This window comes from Anthonomus grandis, chromosome 10, assembly GCF_022605725.1.
Source record: "Anthonomus grandis grandis chromosome 10, icAntGran1.3, whole genome shotgun sequence".
Taxonomy (NCBI): domain Eukaryota; kingdom Metazoa; phylum Arthropoda; class Insecta; order Coleoptera; family Curculionidae; genus Anthonomus; species Anthonomus grandis.
Window position 1 is genome coordinate 18801892 of NC_065555.1, and position 20078 is coordinate 18821969.

General features: G+C 31.6%; 1 protein-coding gene across 3 annotated transcripts in view; it reads right to left on the reverse strand.

Annotated features, from left to right (window-relative positions):
- The window catches only part of LOC126741573 (autophagy-related protein 16-1), a 579654-nt gene that overhangs the window by 548888 nt on the left and 10688 nt on the right, over positions 1–20078 (reverse strand). For 2 of the 3 annotated variants that reach the window (XM_050448050.1, XM_050448049.1), the window contains exons 3-7: positions 10553–10718; positions 10291–10453; positions 10102–10190; positions 9691–9747; positions 6747–6882 (exon numbers count right to left, since the gene is read on the reverse strand). In XM_050448050.1, the coding sequence (XP_050304007.1) occupies positions 6747–6882; positions 9691–9747; positions 10102–10190; positions 10291–10453; positions 10553–10718 (611 nt within the window). The remainder of the gene's footprint in view (positions 1–6746; positions 6883–9690; positions 9748–10101; positions 10191–10290; positions 10454–10552; positions 10719–20078) is intronic. The other variant, XM_050448051.1, reaches the window with a different exon arrangement.

The window sequence follows — 20078 nt, forward strand, 5'->3', positions numbered from 1 at the left end:
TTACATCAGTTGAATGTTTAAGTTAAGATTGTGTTATACGCTGAATCTTGTAGGAAAACCTGCTACCTGCAATGGGCAAAATTAAAATATCTCGATGAAGTATCACGTGGGTTTTTTTAAAGCTTCTTAGATACAGTCCTATGCTGATGATACCCAGCTTCTTCATTACTTTTATCCTGAGGGTTCTGATTTGACTACTGCTGAGCTAAATAATGATCTAAATTCAATGTTTCATTACTCGAATAAAGATAATTTAAAATTAAACGCTGAAAAAACAGTTTTGTAAAACAACAAAAGAATTTAGAGGTTTTAATTTAAAGAGAGTTTAAATTTAAATTTGGCGGATAAGAAGTTAATATTTCAAATTGTGAAAGAAAGCTAGGGTTATATTTGGATGTCTAACTTAGATTTAAGGAGCATATTACAAAGATATTACAAAAAATCTATTTAGAAATGAAAATTTTATACGCAAATAGGCACATTCTTAATTTTAAAATAAGAAAAAAATGTGTCAATCATTGATTTTACATGTTTTAAATTATTGTCATATTACATACTATCCCTGTCTTGCTTTTTTGTCAAAAATCGTCTTCAGTATGTTGAAAATGTTTGTTGTAGATACATTTATAAATTAAGTTAATATAGTAAACATTTACTAGGACTTTAGCCAGGTCATATGTAAAAGATCTCTAGAATTCTTCGGATAAAAGATTCTATTGATTCGCAAATTAAGAGTGTTAATTATTCGTCTATATGAGTGTGATTTTTTGCAACAAATATTGAAGAGCCTTTAATTATATTAAAACATTACTAAACACAAAATACGACAAATGCGCTGCTGTTTTTTATAGTTTAATTAATGATAGTTTTCCTGTTAAAAATCTAAAAATTGTGTAGTGAATGTGAAACGTAGTTTGCTTTATAATTTACTTTCCTTAAATTAAATTTGTAATTTAAACGTCAATTAGTGAGAAAATGAACATCTTAGTGAGAACAATAGCTAATAAGAAATAAGCGGTATTTATTTGCAAACATTTTTTGGGAATAAATGCATAGGTGATATTATACAGTGAGGACGTGCAAGTTGGAACAAATTCGCGATTTTTTTTGATGATGCGTTCATGTATAAGGGTGAAACAAAAATAAGCAACGACCATCAACTTCAATTTTTTTTAATGAAAACGCCTATTTTTTATTCCATTTTTGAATTCTGCATAGAATTTTAAGTATATTTTGAATACCATGTCTTATACCTAATATTAACATTATTAATAAATTTGCAACTGTTTGGGTCATTTCAGCGTATTCAAACATGTTTTTTCATAGTTTCTTAACAGGTATATTCGATTGTTGATACCTTGTCACCATTTAATAGCATGGAAACAGTATGTATTACTTAACGTAAATGTCAGTAAGTGTCAAGTGCAGTTGCAATGTTTAGAAGTATCACGCGTTTAACTGAAAAACAAAGAATTGAAATTTTGATGATGGTACGTTATGGCGACAAGATTCGAACACAGGCCGAAGTTTGCGATCTGTTTAACAATAAGTACCCGCAGAGGCCTATTACACGTTCGGTAGTAAGCAAAATTGAAGAGAAGTTTAGAGCTTTTGGTCATGTTAGAGACACATATGACCTGTACCGTCCCATGCTTCCAGAAAACAGACAATTAGATATTTTGCTCGATTTACAAGAAAATCCACATAAATCAACTCGACAAGTTGCTGCAGATCAGTCGGTTAGTAAATCATGTGTTTTAAAATATTTCCATAGAAATAAATGGGATCCATATAAAATTCATTTAATCCAGAAGCTTATAGAAAATGATTACATCCACAGAATAGAGTTTTACGAAATAATGATGAATAATGTAATGCAAACCCACAATATTTAAGTATGATTGCTTTTTTCCGACGAAGCAAGTTTTTTTTAAATGGTTCTGTAAATAGGCAAAAGTTTTATTATTGGCACCAGAAAATCCACACTGGTGTATGGAAAGTCACACACAATTTTCCATGAAGTTAAACGGATGGGCAGGAATTGTGAATCCTTATTTTATTCCGCACTTATCTCTGAAAAATATTTAGAGTTGATTCAAAATCAGATAGTACTTAGTTTAATTGCATTTTATCCAAATGCTGAAAACTCATTTATACCGGCAGATTCGATATGGTTCCAACAGGATAGCGCCTCCCCAGACTATTCGCGAACAGTACGGTATACAGGGTGTCTTACGACGAATAGACGCGATCGATATCACAGTCGATGGGGGCCACATAGCTAAAATATTTTGACAGTTCTTACTTTTCCGGTTATACCGGAAGTAGGTGTCAACTTCGTTATTTTAAATGGAACACCCTGTATATCTTTACATTTTTGACTTCCACGTGAAATTCTAGGTGTATTTTGTGTATAATGTCCTATATCTAAGTGTAACCGTTTTTGACATATTTTTAATTTCATGTGAAAAATTATGTTTATAAGCACTAACATAATTACCGATTACTCCCTTTCAATAGCCTTTATTTAATGGTTGGTTTTGGTTTTATTTTAAAGGAAAAACCACTTTAAAAAACTATTTTAATATTTGGCATAAAAAAAAGATACAGGGGGGTCAAAAACTAGCATTAAAAATTAAAATGAAATCAGAAAAATTAGAATGAAATATCATGAAAAATCAATTTTTAAATGAATAACCCCTATTTTTATTATTTTTTTATAAAGATAATTAAAAGTAAGGTTAACTTTGTATAAGGTTATCTAGTCCAAAAATTGATAGTTTCCGAAATATTGGCAGTTTAAATTTGGCCTAATATTAAAAGCTGCATAGTAACACGGCTTAAGAATGGTTGATTAGTTGGTTATAGTAATCGCTAGTAACAGAAATGTCAGTATTGCTTGTAATTTCGTAATTTTTTAAAACCTAATATGCCTGGGCCATTAAATTATACACACGAAGATTATTTAAATTTGTTTATTATCTGTGGATAATGTAACAAAGTTTTATTGAGAACATGCCAAATGTATGAACGTAGATTCTCAGAAAAACAGAAACCATCATGTTGTGGTGTTAGGCGAATAATAGAAAATTTAAAAAATTTTGGCACTGTTAAGGCGAAAGCGCAAAAAAGGAAACCAGTTGTTGACAATGAAAATATTGAAATTGGGATATTTTGCAGCGTATCCTATGACGGCCTTAAGACAAGTAGCTTCACAAACTAGATTCTCCAAAGACACAATACACAGGATTTTGTTGAAACATAACTTCCACCCTTATTTAATATATTTGGTTCAGCACCTTAGAGAAACAGATTTGCCCAAAAGAATCCAGTTTTGTAAATTTATCTTAACAATGGTACAGGAAAATCCTCAGTTTTTGGATGACGTAATTTGGACTGATGAGGCAAAATTTTCAAAAAATTGTCTTTTTAACAGACATAATTCCCATGTTTGGAGTGATTCAAATCCTCATGCTGTGAGATCACGAAATTATCAAGAAGTCTGGCAGTTTAATGTTTTTGTGCTATCAGAAATGATCGAATCATTAAATTACAGTTTTACGAAGAAAACTTAAATGGCAAGTCACTGATAAATTTAATGCATATTATGTTTAAATTTTTAGTTCTGTATTAATTTTTACAGGAGAAGGATATTTAAATATTCTAGAAGGCTTGGATACAGAATATTTAATAAATTTACCATTGGCAGAACACAGAAACATTTATTACCAACATGATGGTGCACCACCAAACAGAACCTTTCCTGTAATGAGATTCTTAGACGCATCATTTTATGACAAGTGGATTGTCAATAACGGACCTATTTTGTGACCTCCTAGTTCTCCGGATTTAACTGCCCTAGATTATTTTATTTAAGGAACGATAAAAAATATTGTTTATTTCAATCCATTAACAACGCAGCAGGATTGTATGGAAAGGGTTAGATAATCATTTGAAAGTTTATCTCTAGAGTCAATTAGAGCGGCAACCCATGATGAGCTAATTCGCAGATGTGAAAAATGATTAGAAGTTCAAGGAGAAAATTTTGAACAAATGTCAAAAAAAAATCTGTTAAAATTTGTAAAATTTTCTAGTATTCGCCTAACAGCGCAACATGATGGTTTCTGTTTTTCTGAGAATCTATCCGCAAGTATTTGTCATGTTCTCGATAAAACTATATTACATTCTCCATAGATAATAAACAAATTTAAATAATCTTCGTGTGTATAATTTAATCGCCCCGTTATATTAGTTTTTAAAAAATTACGAAATTACAAGAAATTCTGACATTTCTCTGTTATAATCCATTGTCTTACTGCCGCTTCTAGCGGTTACTATAAAAACTGTCATGGCCAACTAATCAACAATCCTTGAGCCGTGTTACTCTATGCGGCTTTTAATATTAGGCCAAATTTGAACTGCCAATATTTCGGAAACTATCAATTTTTGAACTAGATAACCTTATTTTTAATTATCTTTATAAAAAAATAATAAAAATAGGGGGTTTCCATTTAAAAAAATTGATTTTTAATGATTTATTAAAAATATTAAAATAGTTTTTTAAAGTGGTCCTTCCTTTAAAGTAAAACCAAAACTAACCAATAAATAAAGGCTACTGAAAGGGAGTAATCGGTAATTATGTTAGGGCTTATAAACATAAATTTTCACATGAAAATAAAAATATGTCAAAAACGGTTACACTTAGGTATAGGACATTATACACAAAATACACCTAGAATTTCACGTGGAAGTCAAAAATGTAAAAATATACAGGGTGTTCCATTTAAAATAACGAAGTTGACACCTACTTCAGGAAAAGTCAGAACTGTCAAAATCTTTTAGTTGTGTGGCCTCCATCGACTTTGCCATTTTGCCAAATTTCCCAAATAGATGGATTGAAAGGGGGGGTTTTATTGAATCGCCAGCAAGGTCGCCAGATTTAACCCAATTGGATTTTTATCTATGGGGTTATCTAAGATCTAAAGTTTATTTTGATAAACCTGAAGGTTTAGAAGAACTAAAAAATAGAATTAGAGTCCAAATACAACAAATCCGACCTCAAACAATAAGTAAAGTATTACGAATTTGAATATCTACTTGGTTACTGTCAGGAAGTTAATGGTCAACAATTTAAACATTTATTTTAATTTTTTTGTTTTGTTTTTTTAATAAACTGTTTCAAAAATTCATGGTTATTTCTAAAAAATTTAATCGCAAATTTCTTAATATGGTATGTATTTCGCTCCACACATCTCGACAGAAAATTGAAATGTTAGGTTATGTTTTTAATTATATTATTAATATTACAATTAAGAACATTACAAATTTCAAATAATTAAGTTCTAGAGAACAGGGCGCAGTCTAGCTTTAGAGAAACTACTCTCCTGAACCCTGTTTAATCAGATAAACCAACTATACCTACATTTAAATTAAAAAAGAATTACCCACACCATAACAGGTTAAAAAAAATACACATGTAAAGAAAAACGATGCTACTAAAGTATAAATATTCATTATTCCGCAAGTATCTCAAAATTGGATTATTTATTGAGTTATATAGTTTTGTGACATTATAAGTAAATGATCTTTGCTACATTAATGTCTGATCTTGAAGAACTGTTATCCTGACTCGAGAATGAATACAAAATGTATTTTTAAAACCCAATGAAAGAGGCGTTTCGTAGAACTTCAAATGAAAAATCCCCCTATAAAAATATCCGCGTTTCTCCATTATCAGTTTAACTCCCGAAAAGGATGAAAAATATGGTCGCACTTTCATAATATAAATTGAGACGTAAGCACTTTGTACCTTCTGAATACAGTTTCTTTCAATCAAATGAAAATATGGATCAAGATTAAGGATTCGCAAAGCATTTTACGTAAATTAAAATATGGCGATTATTATATAGAATTTGTAAAATTATAAACGACTTTTAAATCAACAGCTTAATGAATATTCGCGAAACCAAACCTAAATTCTTGGCACATCCCTCCTTAAGAAGAGTAATGTTATCGAATAGAATATTAAAAATAACTTTAAGAAAAGCCTAGGGTCAAAAATCTTGATTTAAAAAAGTTGATTTAACAGGGCTAAGTTTAAGATTATCCATTGAGGCTAAGGGCCTAAATAAAATTATATCTTGATTAAATAAGGAAGATGCATTCAGGTAACAATGATGGCTAAAATGAAAATAAATTAGCGTGAGTTTTAGTACTTTAAAGATTTCTTAAAGTATATGGAAGGGTAAGTAATAAATAATAGACCCTGGAAAAGACAAAAATAGACCCTAGGGCACTTTAGATAATATATGCCCTTTATACGAAAAAAAGCTGATAAAAAATATTCTTTGTGATTTCTTTTTAAAGTAATAATTTATAAGTCATACTAACTAATCTAAAAACCATATTTTAACTTTAAACTCTTAAAAGGTCATGATCATTACAAACTCTAGAGAAATCCAGAAGTACTAGTGCTGTTAATAATTTTTTTATCAATTACTGGTAGAAAATTCACATTGCATACTCAATCAGCTGGTTGTATAAAACTATTTTAAAAACCTTCGACATTACCAAATTTGTTTAGTTTTAATTTTTTGCATTTGTTTTAATTTCTGAGGCCTGATGATGCTGCATTTTGGTGCGATAAGGTGTAACTGAGTAATTCCTTAAAACCGAAATTTTGTTTTCTATTTTTATTTTAAATATTTGTTAAGTATCTTCAATTGCTTTTTACTAAGAATACTTACAAATTTAAGATGCACCTTCGAAGGTAAGGTGGATTGGCTAAGAGGTCCATAACCCTCCGACAGGTCGTCTGAGGAAACGCCTTTTGTATCTCTACAGGCTTCTTCTAAGTCTTTTTGCATTTTGGCGTATCGTTTTCTGCAAATTTGCAATATTAAAATTGTATTCGAAAATTTATGATAGTATCAAATTTCGTGTGAGTAAATGGCTGGCGGATCTATCTCCAGTTATTAATGTAAGGAAATTAATGAACCTCTTTAGAATATTATGTTTTTTAACTATAGAACTTGAAACTCTAGGTAGAAGTGACTTTAAATGCCTGAAAGACATAAAAAATCATATTTCAAATCCTTAAATGAAAATTAATAGTTTGACAATTCTCGGGCAATTTAATTCAAATGCTTTGAATTACGTGAAAAAAATTAGACTTCGAAAAACATAATAAATTGCTCCAAAAGCCTGGAAAACATAAGAAGTAAAGTCAAATGACTGAGAAATTAAAAATTGCTTTAAATGACTGAAACATAGTAACAAATATTTCTGTTGTTGAAGTTGTATTTTTTGTTGTTTGAAATTCCTTGAATTCAATATCTGGAAGGTCTATGACTCAAAAAGCCAGGAAATTAGGTAAAAATTATTTAAAATTTCTGGAGTAAGATAATGTCTTTAGAAACATGAAAATCTGGATCAAAATTGAAAAAACATCTGCAGAAATAACTCAATTTTATATTTCGTCAGTACAAAACACATATACATACAGTGACCGCCTAAAGTTCCGCATAAATTCGATAAAAATTAGAGACATGATTTTTTGAGAAAACGCTCGGACCCGTCGATTTTTATTTTAAGTTGCGCATTATTTCACATAAATGTTTGTATACAGGGTGGAACAAAAAAAAAGATATGACGTCATCGGTCATTTTTTTAAATGGAATGCTATATTTTTTATTGCATTTGTGAAATATACGCGAAATTCCAAGCAAGTTTCGTATAACACACCTTATCTCAAAACTCAACTGTTTCCGAAATATTTACATTTAAATAACAAGAAAACAAATAAGTACGTCTATTTACAAATTAAGGTAAAATCGAGGATAAAAATAATATTATAAACACTGCCAATTGTTTCTATTTCCATGGTTGCACTTGTAAAGAATCTCCATTTTCAAATGTCACTGTCAGTTCGAAAATTAATAGTTTTATATCAGAATAAATTATGGTTAATTTAACGAAAACCCAACGAATTGAAATTACGGGGATCGAGTGCGCACGCAAAAAGAAGTAAGTGAACTGTTTAATGCCAAATATCCAAACCATCCTATTTCTTAGTAGAATAGAGCACAAATTCATAACTTTAGGTCATGTTAGGGATTTACCAAGATCAGGTCGTCCAAAAATTTCTGAAGAAACAAAATTAAACGTTCTGCTCCGTCGAAGAAAATCCAAACAATGCAACTTCACAAATTTCAGTTGATAATAATATAGCCGGAACGTCAGTAAGACGCATCTTAAAAGCAAATGCATACAACCCTTATAAAATTAGACTAATACACGAATTAAATGAGGACAATCCTGATCGAAGAAACCAATTTTGCGAGCAAATGATGAACATTTGCAATAATAACCGTCAGTTTGTGTTACGAGTTTTGGTTTCGGATGAAGCAACTTTTTGTTTAAACGGTGTCGTAAATCGGCAAAATTGTCAGTAGTGGTCAGTATCAAATCCACACTGAGCAACTGAGGCTCATACATAGTACCGTAAATCTATTAATGTTTGGGCTGGTATCGTGGAAAATAAAGTAATAGGGCCATACTTTTTCGAAGAAAACTTAACAGGACAACGCTATTTGAATTTTCGTAATTACTTGGATACAGTGTTCCCAGGAAGATGGATAGGACGAAGAGGGCCAATAGAGTGGCCGGCCAGGTCACCAGACTTAAATCCCTGCGACTATTTTCTATGGGGGTGCCTGAAAAGTAGTTTATATTGAGAAGCCAAACAACGTAGAAGATTTAAAAAATATAATTAGATATGAAATTAGACGTATATCACCCGAAATAATTGATAGTGTTTTACATGAGTTTCTAAACCGTCTTGCTATCTGCCAAGAAGTAAATAGGGATCAGTTTAAACACTTGATACATTAATAAGAGTTTTCACAGTTTATAACATTTTATCCTCCATTTTATCTTAATTTGTAAATAGACGTACATACTTACTTGCTTTCTTGTTGGTTAAATGTAAATATTTCTGAAACAGTTGAGTTTTGAGATAAGGTGTGTTATACGAAACTTGCTTGGAATTTCACCTCTATTTCATAAATGCAATAAAAAATATAGCATTCCATTTAAAAAAATGACCGATGTCGTCATACTTTTTTTTTGTTCCACCCTGTATACAAAAATTTATGTGAAATAATGCGCAACTTAAAATAAAAATCGACGGGTCTGAGCATTTTCTCAAAAAATCATGTCTCTAATTTTTATCGAATTTATGCGGAACTTTAGGCGGTCACTGTATATAGTTTGTAACCGACAAGAAAGTCAAATACAAAATTAGAGTCGAAAATACTAATACGAATAAAACATCTTACGAGAACTTTTGATGATGTAGATTACAAAACATCTTATAAGCATTTAAAGGATTAATTTTAAGGCAATACTCAATAGTTTTGGACAAAAAAAATAAATAAGCAAAGCCACTGATAATCACTTCCTGATGCCTGACTTCTCTCTTTCCATATTATTTAAACACTTTTACACCGTAAAAACAGTTTTGTTACATCATTAGTATCATGTTAAAACTAAAACCAATTAAAACATGATATATGGTTGAGTAGACTTTGCAAAATGACTCAATACATTTAACAACAGACACAAAGTTGTATTCAAGCATATAACAGTTTAAAGCGCTACACACAACTAACTACAAGGGTTTGTACATACCTAAAAATACCAAACGTGCTGAGTACAGAAGTAGAAAAATGCTTACTGGCACCCTCGCTGCAAGACAACAAATGTACAAAAAAGGCTAAAGTACAAAAAAAGCAACTAACGTGTAAAAACTGTACACTACTAGTTTATATTCTTTACACACTACAGATAAGTAAAAATAATACAAGACTAAAATACAAAAAAGCAACAAATAATTTAATTATATTGGGGAACATTGGTTAAACACCAAAGGTAATAATTTTTGATTAATTTTTAAATCCATCTGAATTTACTAAGAGTAATTTACTGAATTAACTTTTACTTTTAGTGAACGTGTTAACCAAAAAATACTCAAAAAGACTAAAAAAAGCTAAAAGCAAACTTACACCGGCAGGTTGTAATAGTACATAACGATTGACTTACTTTAAGAAATTGTCATTTTCTTCATTCATTCGGTCAGCGTCTTTGGCTTTGTACTTTATTAAACGCTCCACCAGCTGGCGATTTTCCTCCTAAAAAAGTACTAAATCTTAAAATTTTAGGTTAATAGGAAAAAATACAAGCATTAACAATGAATTGTTTTAAATTGACAGTTTTTTTCCAAATATTTACCTGTACTTTCCTAAGTTTATCCTCCAAAGCACTAAAGGCCAACTGCAAAGCCTGATGTTCATCCCTAAGAGTATCATTTAAATATTGAAGTTGTTTGTTTGCTTGGGTCAGCATCCCGATTTCGGCTTCTAAACTTATTATTTTGGAATGTGCCTCTGCCAACCTAAAAATCTCTTGTATTGAAAAGTTTCCCCCAGGGTTTTTATGATTGTTTTGTGGTTTTATTTCAACAAAAACTGATTTTAATAGTAGTGTAACTTACTGAATTTCTTTATCAGCGGCCGCTTTATTCCTGTCTTGCAGTTTTACATTTAAATCGATTATTTCTTGAATGTTTCCACTTTTTTTCCTATGTAACTCTGTCAGTTCCTCGGCTTGAGTAAACAGTTTTTGTTTCAATTGTTGGACCTCTTCTTGTAATTTGAGTTCTAGAATAAAATATTATTTTTTGTCAACGAATTTATTTCCTTTTTTCTTTTCTTTCTTTAATCAGCAGATGTTGCGCTAGTACCGCAGCCTGCCAAAAATATAACATACATCTTGTAACAAATTTAAGTTGGTATATGAAATTACCTTAAATATTGGATTTGTCTGAAGCACTCTGTAAAATAGTATTAATCTTATTGTTATTTTTAACATATTTGTACAATATAGTTTTACATTGCTGTTCGTTCACACTTTTATAGGAATCTTATTGATGTGAGTATGCATCTAAAAATCGAAGAGTCTTAAAAATTTAATTTCTTAACTTATGCATTATTTTTAGACAATGTGAGTGAACATCTCTATTTCTGTTTAGCGTAAAAATGGGTCGTTTTTGTTTAAAAGCTAGCTGGATTTAATAGTCTACTTTTTTTTATAGATATAAGTGTGTTCTATTATTTATGTATTTTAATGTTATTGAATTTTCGATGTATATACACACTTTCAAGTATAATAATAATAATATTAATAATAATAATAATAATAATAATAATAATAATAATAATAATAATAATAATAATAATAATCGGTCAAGTCGATGTTAGCAATCTACATTCCCGACAAGTAAGTAATTTACGCGAGTTTTTCTACACCAAAGCTCGAACCTCAAGCCTCCATAATACCGTTGCGAAGGCAGACAAGAACTATACGCCTCTTAACCTCGCCTCACCTGAACTAACCTCTGAAGTAAAATCGGACACTACAAAGATGGAGGAATGGGTTCAAAAAGAGTTACATGGTCGTCATTACCACGACCTTAACCAACTTCATATCGACAAGGAGGCATCCAATAGGTGGCTCTCTCGAGGCGAACTCTTTCCTGAGACAGAAGGGTTTATGATGGCAATTCAAGGTTAAGTCATCAATACTAACAATTATAAGAAACTTATTATTAGGGATCCAAACACTGAGTCAGGCAAAAGCAGGAAATGTCACCAAGTATCGGAAACAATCCAGCACATAACATCTGGGTGCAGCTTGTTCGCAAATACCGATTATAATTATCGACATAACCAGGTCTGCAAGATCATCCATCAAAAGTTGGCCAAGAAGTATGGACTTATTAATACTTACACTCCATACTATATGTATCAACCCCAGAAGGTACTTTAAACTCTACTGCGACAGGCCCATTATCACCGACAGACAGGTGACGAACAGGCCTGATATAGTGGTGGTGGATAAAAGAGACAACTCGGTCCTCCTAATAGACATCACGATACCAAATAACAACAACGTATTGAGTAAGTATCAGGAGCAGGTAAGTAAATATGCAGATCTAGCTTTTGAGATCCGACAAATGTGGCATGCAAACAGGGTCGAAATCGTCCCAGTAATATTATCACTACAGGCCTTATACCGAAATCACTAGAAGCTAGCCTCTTAAAACTGGGACTGCACAGGAACACCTACATCGACCTGCAGAAAGCGGCCATTCTGAACACTTGCCGCACCGTGAGACAATTTTTACAGGTATAAGAGTTATTGACAGAGCCCAACCCTTTTGATACTTGCATCCGGGGGTGGGTAAATTTTATCCAGCCATTTGGCTGAGATGATCTACTAAAGTATTTTGCAGAGATTCCTAAAACTGTTTCCAAAAAACCTCAAAAAAACTGAATGTGCCGCTTCCTCAGTTCCAATTGATGGTCTATTACCAAAACGTGAGAGGTTTACGAACCAAGCTTGACCTGTTGCACCAGAATGTGTCCTATAACTCTCAATATCACATAATTGTCTTAAATGAGACCTGGTTAACCAGTGAGTACTCCAATTATACGATTATACTGTATGCCGAAAGGATAGATCGGATTTTACTAGTGAATGTTCTCGTGGAGGGGAAGTGCTGATTGCAGTGCATAAGAGTATAACCAGTCGGGTTTTGTCATCAAGTAAGGAAATTGGGGCACTGTTTGTTTGTGTAGGCTCAGGAAGCCATCAGCTATTAGTGGCTACTTAATAAGTATGCTATTTCTAATAATGTTCCACTTCCTATTATCTATCACGAGTTTGAGTCTGAACTTAACATCCATACTCTCCAAACCCGTCGTAAACATTGTGACCTGTTTAGTCTTCTATGACTTTCTCCATTCTGGATCTTGCTACCCAGATATACTCGGTAAAATGGTCTTTATGTTCTTTATAGGCAGACCCGTCAAACACCCTCATTGCATATTCCATCCCACCGAACCAATTATGAGAATAATTCTTTGTTACCAGGGCAGGCAAACTTGCTAACTAGTACTCGGATCAGTTGGATTGGAGATATAGAATTTTTAAGAATTGAAGAATAGAATTTTTAAGACTGTTGAAAACCAATAGTCTGTGAATTTATTCTTTGATGTGGAAATATTTAAGTCAAATTGTACCCTATCTATTTTTAAGATTTTTATCAGGTAACATTATGATTCTTGTGCAATCTGTAGTGTAGGTTAGGTTTTTATTCTCTTGTAAAATAATAATAATAATAATAATAATAATAATAATAATAATAATAATAGGACGTCACCAAGAAATTACAGCATTTAAGCACAAAGAATAAAACTAATAGGTATTAACTTTTACAAAATTTCAAAATATTACAAAATTCCACTAAATATTGAGTATTTCATCATTTACCAATAACAAAAAAAAATCGAAGAATTTGTAACAAAATAAAAAAGCTAATAATGCAAGGTGACAACAGGCCATAATATGCAGATTTACAGAGATATCCCTTACACAAAAGGCTCCCTGAATTCTGTTGAGGCCAAAAAAAAATTATAAAAAAACAATAATTTAAAAATTTAATAATAAATATTCTACTGAAAAAGAAAGAACATACCTAATGGGAGCATGGGAAGAGGATCAGGATATGAAAGAAAATTTGAGGGGAAGGGAAGATGAGGAAAATTATATAACGATTTATGGCAACGTTCAAAGCCTTTCAGGAACAAAATCATGAACAATATTATACACAAAAACGTTAAAAAAAATCACTCATACACATAATTAACCAAGGAGACGCAGCTTAATGTTAACTTTAAAAGTTTTTTCTGTCAATGTAAAATCATTTATTTTAAACCTATTTATATAGTGTGCAATCAACTATGAAAATGACTTTTTAAATGATTTATATTGTTGTAAATTGGGCAATTGCTCGTTGGAAGAGAAATAAATAACATTTCAATAATAAGTAAATTAATAAATAAATAAAAATATTAATCAAAAACCATTTGATCACCATGGATCACAAATAAGATAAAACTTTTAATAAAACTAAGAGATAAATCGTAGCGCAATTATATTAAAAAATAGAGGCCAAATTTAATTATTATAAATCCCTTAGAAAATTTACAAAACATGCAATAATACGCGAAAAAATAAGTTTCTTCAACCAAATGACACAAAAAACCGGCAACGAATTTTGGACTGCAGCAAAACGGCTAAATATTGTAAATAAACCGAAAAATCATGACATACCACTCTTTTTACAATATCTTGATAAATTAAATAGCTTTTTTATAACTTCAAATAACACAGATACAATGGCATCACCAGAAAAAATTACATACTTTTAACCAAATATTCATGAAAATATAGGTCCCAATACGCGTAAGGTATCATTTAATCTTATAGATAAACAAACTGTTATAGATTTGGTTAATAAAATTAAAACAAATGCGACCGGAGAAGATGATATTTCTATCAAAGATTCTTAAAATCTGTTTTCCTTACTGTATATAAACGCTCTAATTGACATAATTAACTCATGCATTCTAAAGGGAGTTTTTCCGGACATGTAGAAACATGTCAAAAATAATGAGTCAAAGGATAAAAAAGACCTGAGACTCAAAATATAATAAGTAAAAATATAATTTTCCGAAAATCGATAAGAAATAATAACATTTTTGACAACATATTTGAAAGAAAAAGTCAATAGTTGCCTGGCAACCGAAAATAACAGTAAGGAAATATTCATTTCTGTACTGTAAGGAAATGTTATTTCCATACAGTAAACTTTAGAACATAAATGCGAACAGGTTTTTTCCTAAACACTTTTATTTTTAAAACTTTCAGCACAAACAAGGTTAACATTATATTTTAAAATTATTACTTATTATTGATTATATTTACTGTTGTTTGACAATTAGTACAAGTATTGAAAACTGGAAGAACTTGGGAACTAATAGCATTATTTTGTTGAATATTCTCCAAACTAATAATTTTATTTGTATGACAATAACTAATATTGGGCGTTACTGCAGTATTAGAAATATTAGATTTACTTTCTTGATTTTTTTCTGCTGTGAAAATTTTATTTGCCACTTCTTCCCTATTAGTAAGAGACTCTTCTATATATCCTTCAGCGACGTTTGTTGATTTCCATCCACCCAGTCTCTTTAAACTAGTAATATCTCCACCAGAATCAACAAGCATTGTAGCAGAAGACCGACGAAAACAGTGGCCGGTATATTCTTTGGAGTTTGGCAAATTCAAATAACTGGCCACTATTTTAGGCATGTTTCTAAATTGGTGAATTCCTACTACTTGTCTACAACCTTTTTCATTTTGGTACTTAAAAAAAAAAACCAAGTGGTATTCATGTCTCATGGTCTTAAAGAGACATACTTGCGGTATAGATTTAAGTACATTTCGTTTACTATAAATGATCTTGATATATTGGTTTTTGAATCCGGTATGGTAACTAAAAGTTTAGATAGTAGAACTTGTATATCTTGTACAGTCATTTTAACCAGCTCGTCCATTCTACAAGCTCCGGAAATTCCAAATATTACAGCTACCTACAACAATAAATAAGCATGTAAAGAATCCAAATATAATTTGAAGTTTTGTAAGTTACCTTAATCATCTGGAGCTTCCTGAATAAATTTGTTTATTTCTTCTTTAGTTAAAATCTTGGATTTTTTTGGCTTATAGGCATGTCCTTGCCGTTTCAGGAATGCCCGAAGTTTTGAATATTTAGATATATCCACATCATGTCTAATTGCAAGGGTTGCCTTCAGCATTGAATAATTGGCCCATAAAGTTGAAGATTTCATCTTGGAACCAAGCTCCAAGAAGTATGCCATTACAACATTTTCCGAGAAAGAAGTTACATTTTTATTCGTACGGTAGTCCATGAAGCGGTTGTATGCATAGTTATACTTAATTCTAGATTTTACTGGTAACAATTCCAATGATGCAGCATTCACTGCCTCTTGAGTTCTGGGGGGGTTCCAGAAATGGAACAGTCATCATCACTCATCATTTTACACGTTACTTTGGCTTTTTAAAACGTTAAAAAATGAACACTTTGGAAAGACGCCACAAATAAACTTTTCACTCGTCAAGTTTGACAATTTAAAATTATGTTCCATATTCCGTAGTTACGAAACAATGTTTCATGGCTTCTTTTATTTAAGGGAAAAATAATAATGTTGATTTGAAATTTTTAACATGATTAGTAATAATTTACCGTAATTTGAATGATTCCCGATTTTCGGAAAAATAGTATGTAGACCTCGTAGGAAAAGCCACATTCCCGGACTCCGTTTTTACGATCGCCCGGGAATGTTAAGCTTTTCCTACTAGGTATACAATATACTATTAATTCCAGATTGCCAGTCTGGCTTTAGAAAAAACTTTAGCACAACTACCTGCCTTGATTGCCCAAAATAAAAATGACATGTCTTACACTGCTTGACTATAGTAACGCCTTCGATACCTTGGATCACAATTTATTGTTGTCCAAGTTGCACTATATTGGGTTTTCCTTAAATTCTATGTGATTATTTAAAATGAGCATAACACAATAAAATCCAATTTATTTCAGATAACAAAAGGGGTACCTAGGGGTGACAGTATTGGCCTTGATACTGTCACCCCTTCTTTTTTCAATATATGTCGCGGATATGAAAAAATCTTTTAATTTCTCAGACATTATTCAATATGCTGATAACTGACAACTTTACTTACCTCTAAATTTTAACAATATACAACTCAAAAAAATAAAGAGTATATAAAAAATATATCCATATACTCTTAAGAACATGGAAACTGAATACCTCAAAATCCCAAGTCTTAATCTTTCACTCAAATCCTCAAATAAAAGAAATTGTAAAAAGAAATATAAACGTTAATGGATTAACGAATTTTGATGGATAGTCAGTTAAAATTTGAAAGTCATATAAACAAAACATTTGCTATTTAAATTAAAAAATATCACGCACCTAAAACGAAATCTTTGTTCTAAAGTAAAATATTTGCTTTGTGAATCTCTCATTATTTCTTTATTTGACTATTTTACTGAGTCGATTTCCAATGGATATTGTAAAAAACTTCAAAAGCTGTAAAATTCGTGCATGAGGTTTGCCTACTCAATGCCTTACAGAAGTTATATAACACCTTATCTTAAGGAAAACCAAATTCTTAATATGTCTAATAGGCGAAAATACCACTATTATCTGTTTGCATATAAAATCATAAAAACGAAAAAAACGCCGTACCTTTTTGATAAATTTATCTCGTTTTTTCACAACCATGATGTCAGAAACGTTGAAATATTTCTATATTTCATGTTGAGATATTCCAATCACAAAACAGCAAACTATAAAAAGTCATTTCAACATAATGCGATAATTTTGTGGAATAGTCTTTCAGTGTATGATAAAAGCTTGTCAAAAATCAAATTCGCGGTATTTATAAAAGATTAGAATTTAGATAAAAGAATTTATAAAAAATTAGCAATTATTAGAATTGCAATAAAACTTAAAAACTCTAAACTTAATAATAATTTACGATTATAATTTTTTTTATATAAATATTTATATATTCGTCTTATACTGTTTTTTTATATATATTTTTGTTTTTAATGTCCTTTGATAGGGCTTTTGCCTGTGTTCCGAATGAGGACTCCACTATTTTCCAATAGATGCCGTAAGATTTGTACATTAGTTTATTTGAAACTGTAATTTTGATTTTGTCTAATAAATTATTTTGAATTTGAATATGTTAGAAGACTTAAAATCCGATATTTTCACTTTTTGAATACGATTGGAAAAATAGCTACTAATCTATTGAAGAAGAGGTCCATGATCTCCCAAGCCTTCAAGTTTACCCGAAAGCAATCGTCCTGTCAAAAGACTTGAAGGAGTCCGTATATACGACATCTACCTGACATCGTCTCTCCAAGGCCTTTAACAAGATCTGTTCAGGTGCTAGCAGGTTGGTAACAGTACAGCGACCAGGAATAATCCATTTAGGCTATAGAAAAAATATTCCTAAAAACCGGATATGTTTTCTGGTAAACATATCCGGTATAATATATAATTTGTTCAAAAATTTTGTCAAAGATAGAAAACGTAGACTCCACATTTGTTTTAAATATCACGTTATTTTCTCCCGCTTTATCACCGAACTAGCCAATCAAAACGTCCAAATGCTTACTCTCGCTGCATTTGGTTCCGGTGGCAAATTCTCTGAACTGAATAAAAATACTTCTATTCTCAGTAAAGTGTTTGATGAGTTCCGCCTGCTTAAAAATAATATTTTAAATTAAAAATTAAATTCTTTGTTGTGGAATTTTCCACAACATCCTGCCACCCCGTTGAAAGATTTATCTTTCAAACACAGATAAAACTTACAGTTTAAATATTCATATTATCATTATTAGGTAATGGAACTACCTTTGTAATAGACCTCGTAAAAATACCATTTTTAGTCTTTAGTTTGACGATTCTAATTTTGCCACTTTGACTAGGAACTACCTCGATAATTCTTGCCACCGACCATTCCAAAGGTCGTGTATTTTCTCCCTTGAAAAAAACAACATCGCCTACCTTTAAATTTTCTTTAGGTATGAGCCATTTTGGCCCATTTTGCAGAAGATTTAAATATTCTTTAACCCATCTTCGCCAAAACAATTGTTGGTTGATAAGAAGAGTCTCTAGATATAGGAATCAACGGCCTGGAATTTAAAGTTGTCGATAGTTCTTCAAAGGTAAAGTGAGCTGTTCCTGCAATTCGCTGCAAATGATATTTGGTACTTTTGATGGCTGGTTCCCACAGTCCACCAAAGTGCGGGCTTCTCGGACGAATAAATTTCCAGGTCACGCCCTTTGTTGACAAAAAGTTTTCTAAATTGTCTTTTGTAGACTTGTCACGAAAAAAGTTGTAAAGCTCTTTGAGCTGATTGTTTGGTCCAATAAAATTTGTAGCGTTATCACTATAGATAATTACCGGTTGACCCCTACGGGATATAAATCGTTTTGAAGTGAGAATAAAGGACTCTGTGGATAGCGTGGACACTAACTATATGCACAGCCTTGGTAGCCATGCATACAAAGACGCAAATATAGACCTTTGATAAGGATGAACGTTTTGCCAAAGAGTTTTTAACAAAGCAAGAGCCGCCAAAGTCAACTCCGACCTTTGAAATTGGACGTGAGGGTGTCGTGCGATCCTTAGGAAGATTCGACATAATTCGCTGACCTATTTGCCCGCTAAAACGAAAACATATATTACAATTTCGTATATTTCGCGCTTAATTTCTGTCAAGCCGCCAAGAGGCCAATATCTTAATCGAAAGTTGGATAAAATACATGTGCCCCAGCGCGTCCCAAACGTATATGTTCCAATTTAAGCATTAAGAAACAACAGGATGTCTCGATCGGAGCAAAATAGTACCCTTTTGCTCGAAGGGCAAGTCAGCCCAAGCTAAACGGCCACCCACTCTAAGGAGGCCTCTTTCGCCAATAAATGGGTAAAGTTTAAGAACAGGTTTGTTTGAAATAAGCTTGTTATTTTGTAGATCTGTCAACTCTTGAGAAAACCCTTTAAGTTGAATAATTTTAACGATGTGGAGTTCTAACTCTAAAGTTTTGAAAGTCATAATCTGTTAATCTTAGAAACTGAGGTACGTTAAACCATAAATCGGACTTCATTAACTCGCTAGGTGTCGTACCCCGGGATACAAGATCAGCCGGGTTACAAGATCTATATACTTTATATAACACCAGTTAAACGAAAAAGTTAATTGCTGAATCTCCGAGACCCGGTTTGAAACAAAATTTGTCCACTTGATCCAGCAAAGTGTTATTTGGGAATCCGAATATAAGTTAACGCTGTCAAAGAAAAGTTTATCATATAAAATTGCCAGTTAGTTTGAAACCAATTTAGACAATAGTAAAACTCCACAGAGCTCTAATCGAGGGATTGAAAGTGTCTTCAGAGGAGCAACTCGACTCTTTGACGCCACCAATTTACTTGTAACTTGACACATGCGCCGTATGCCCTTAAACTGGTATCGCAAAACCCGTAAGTGA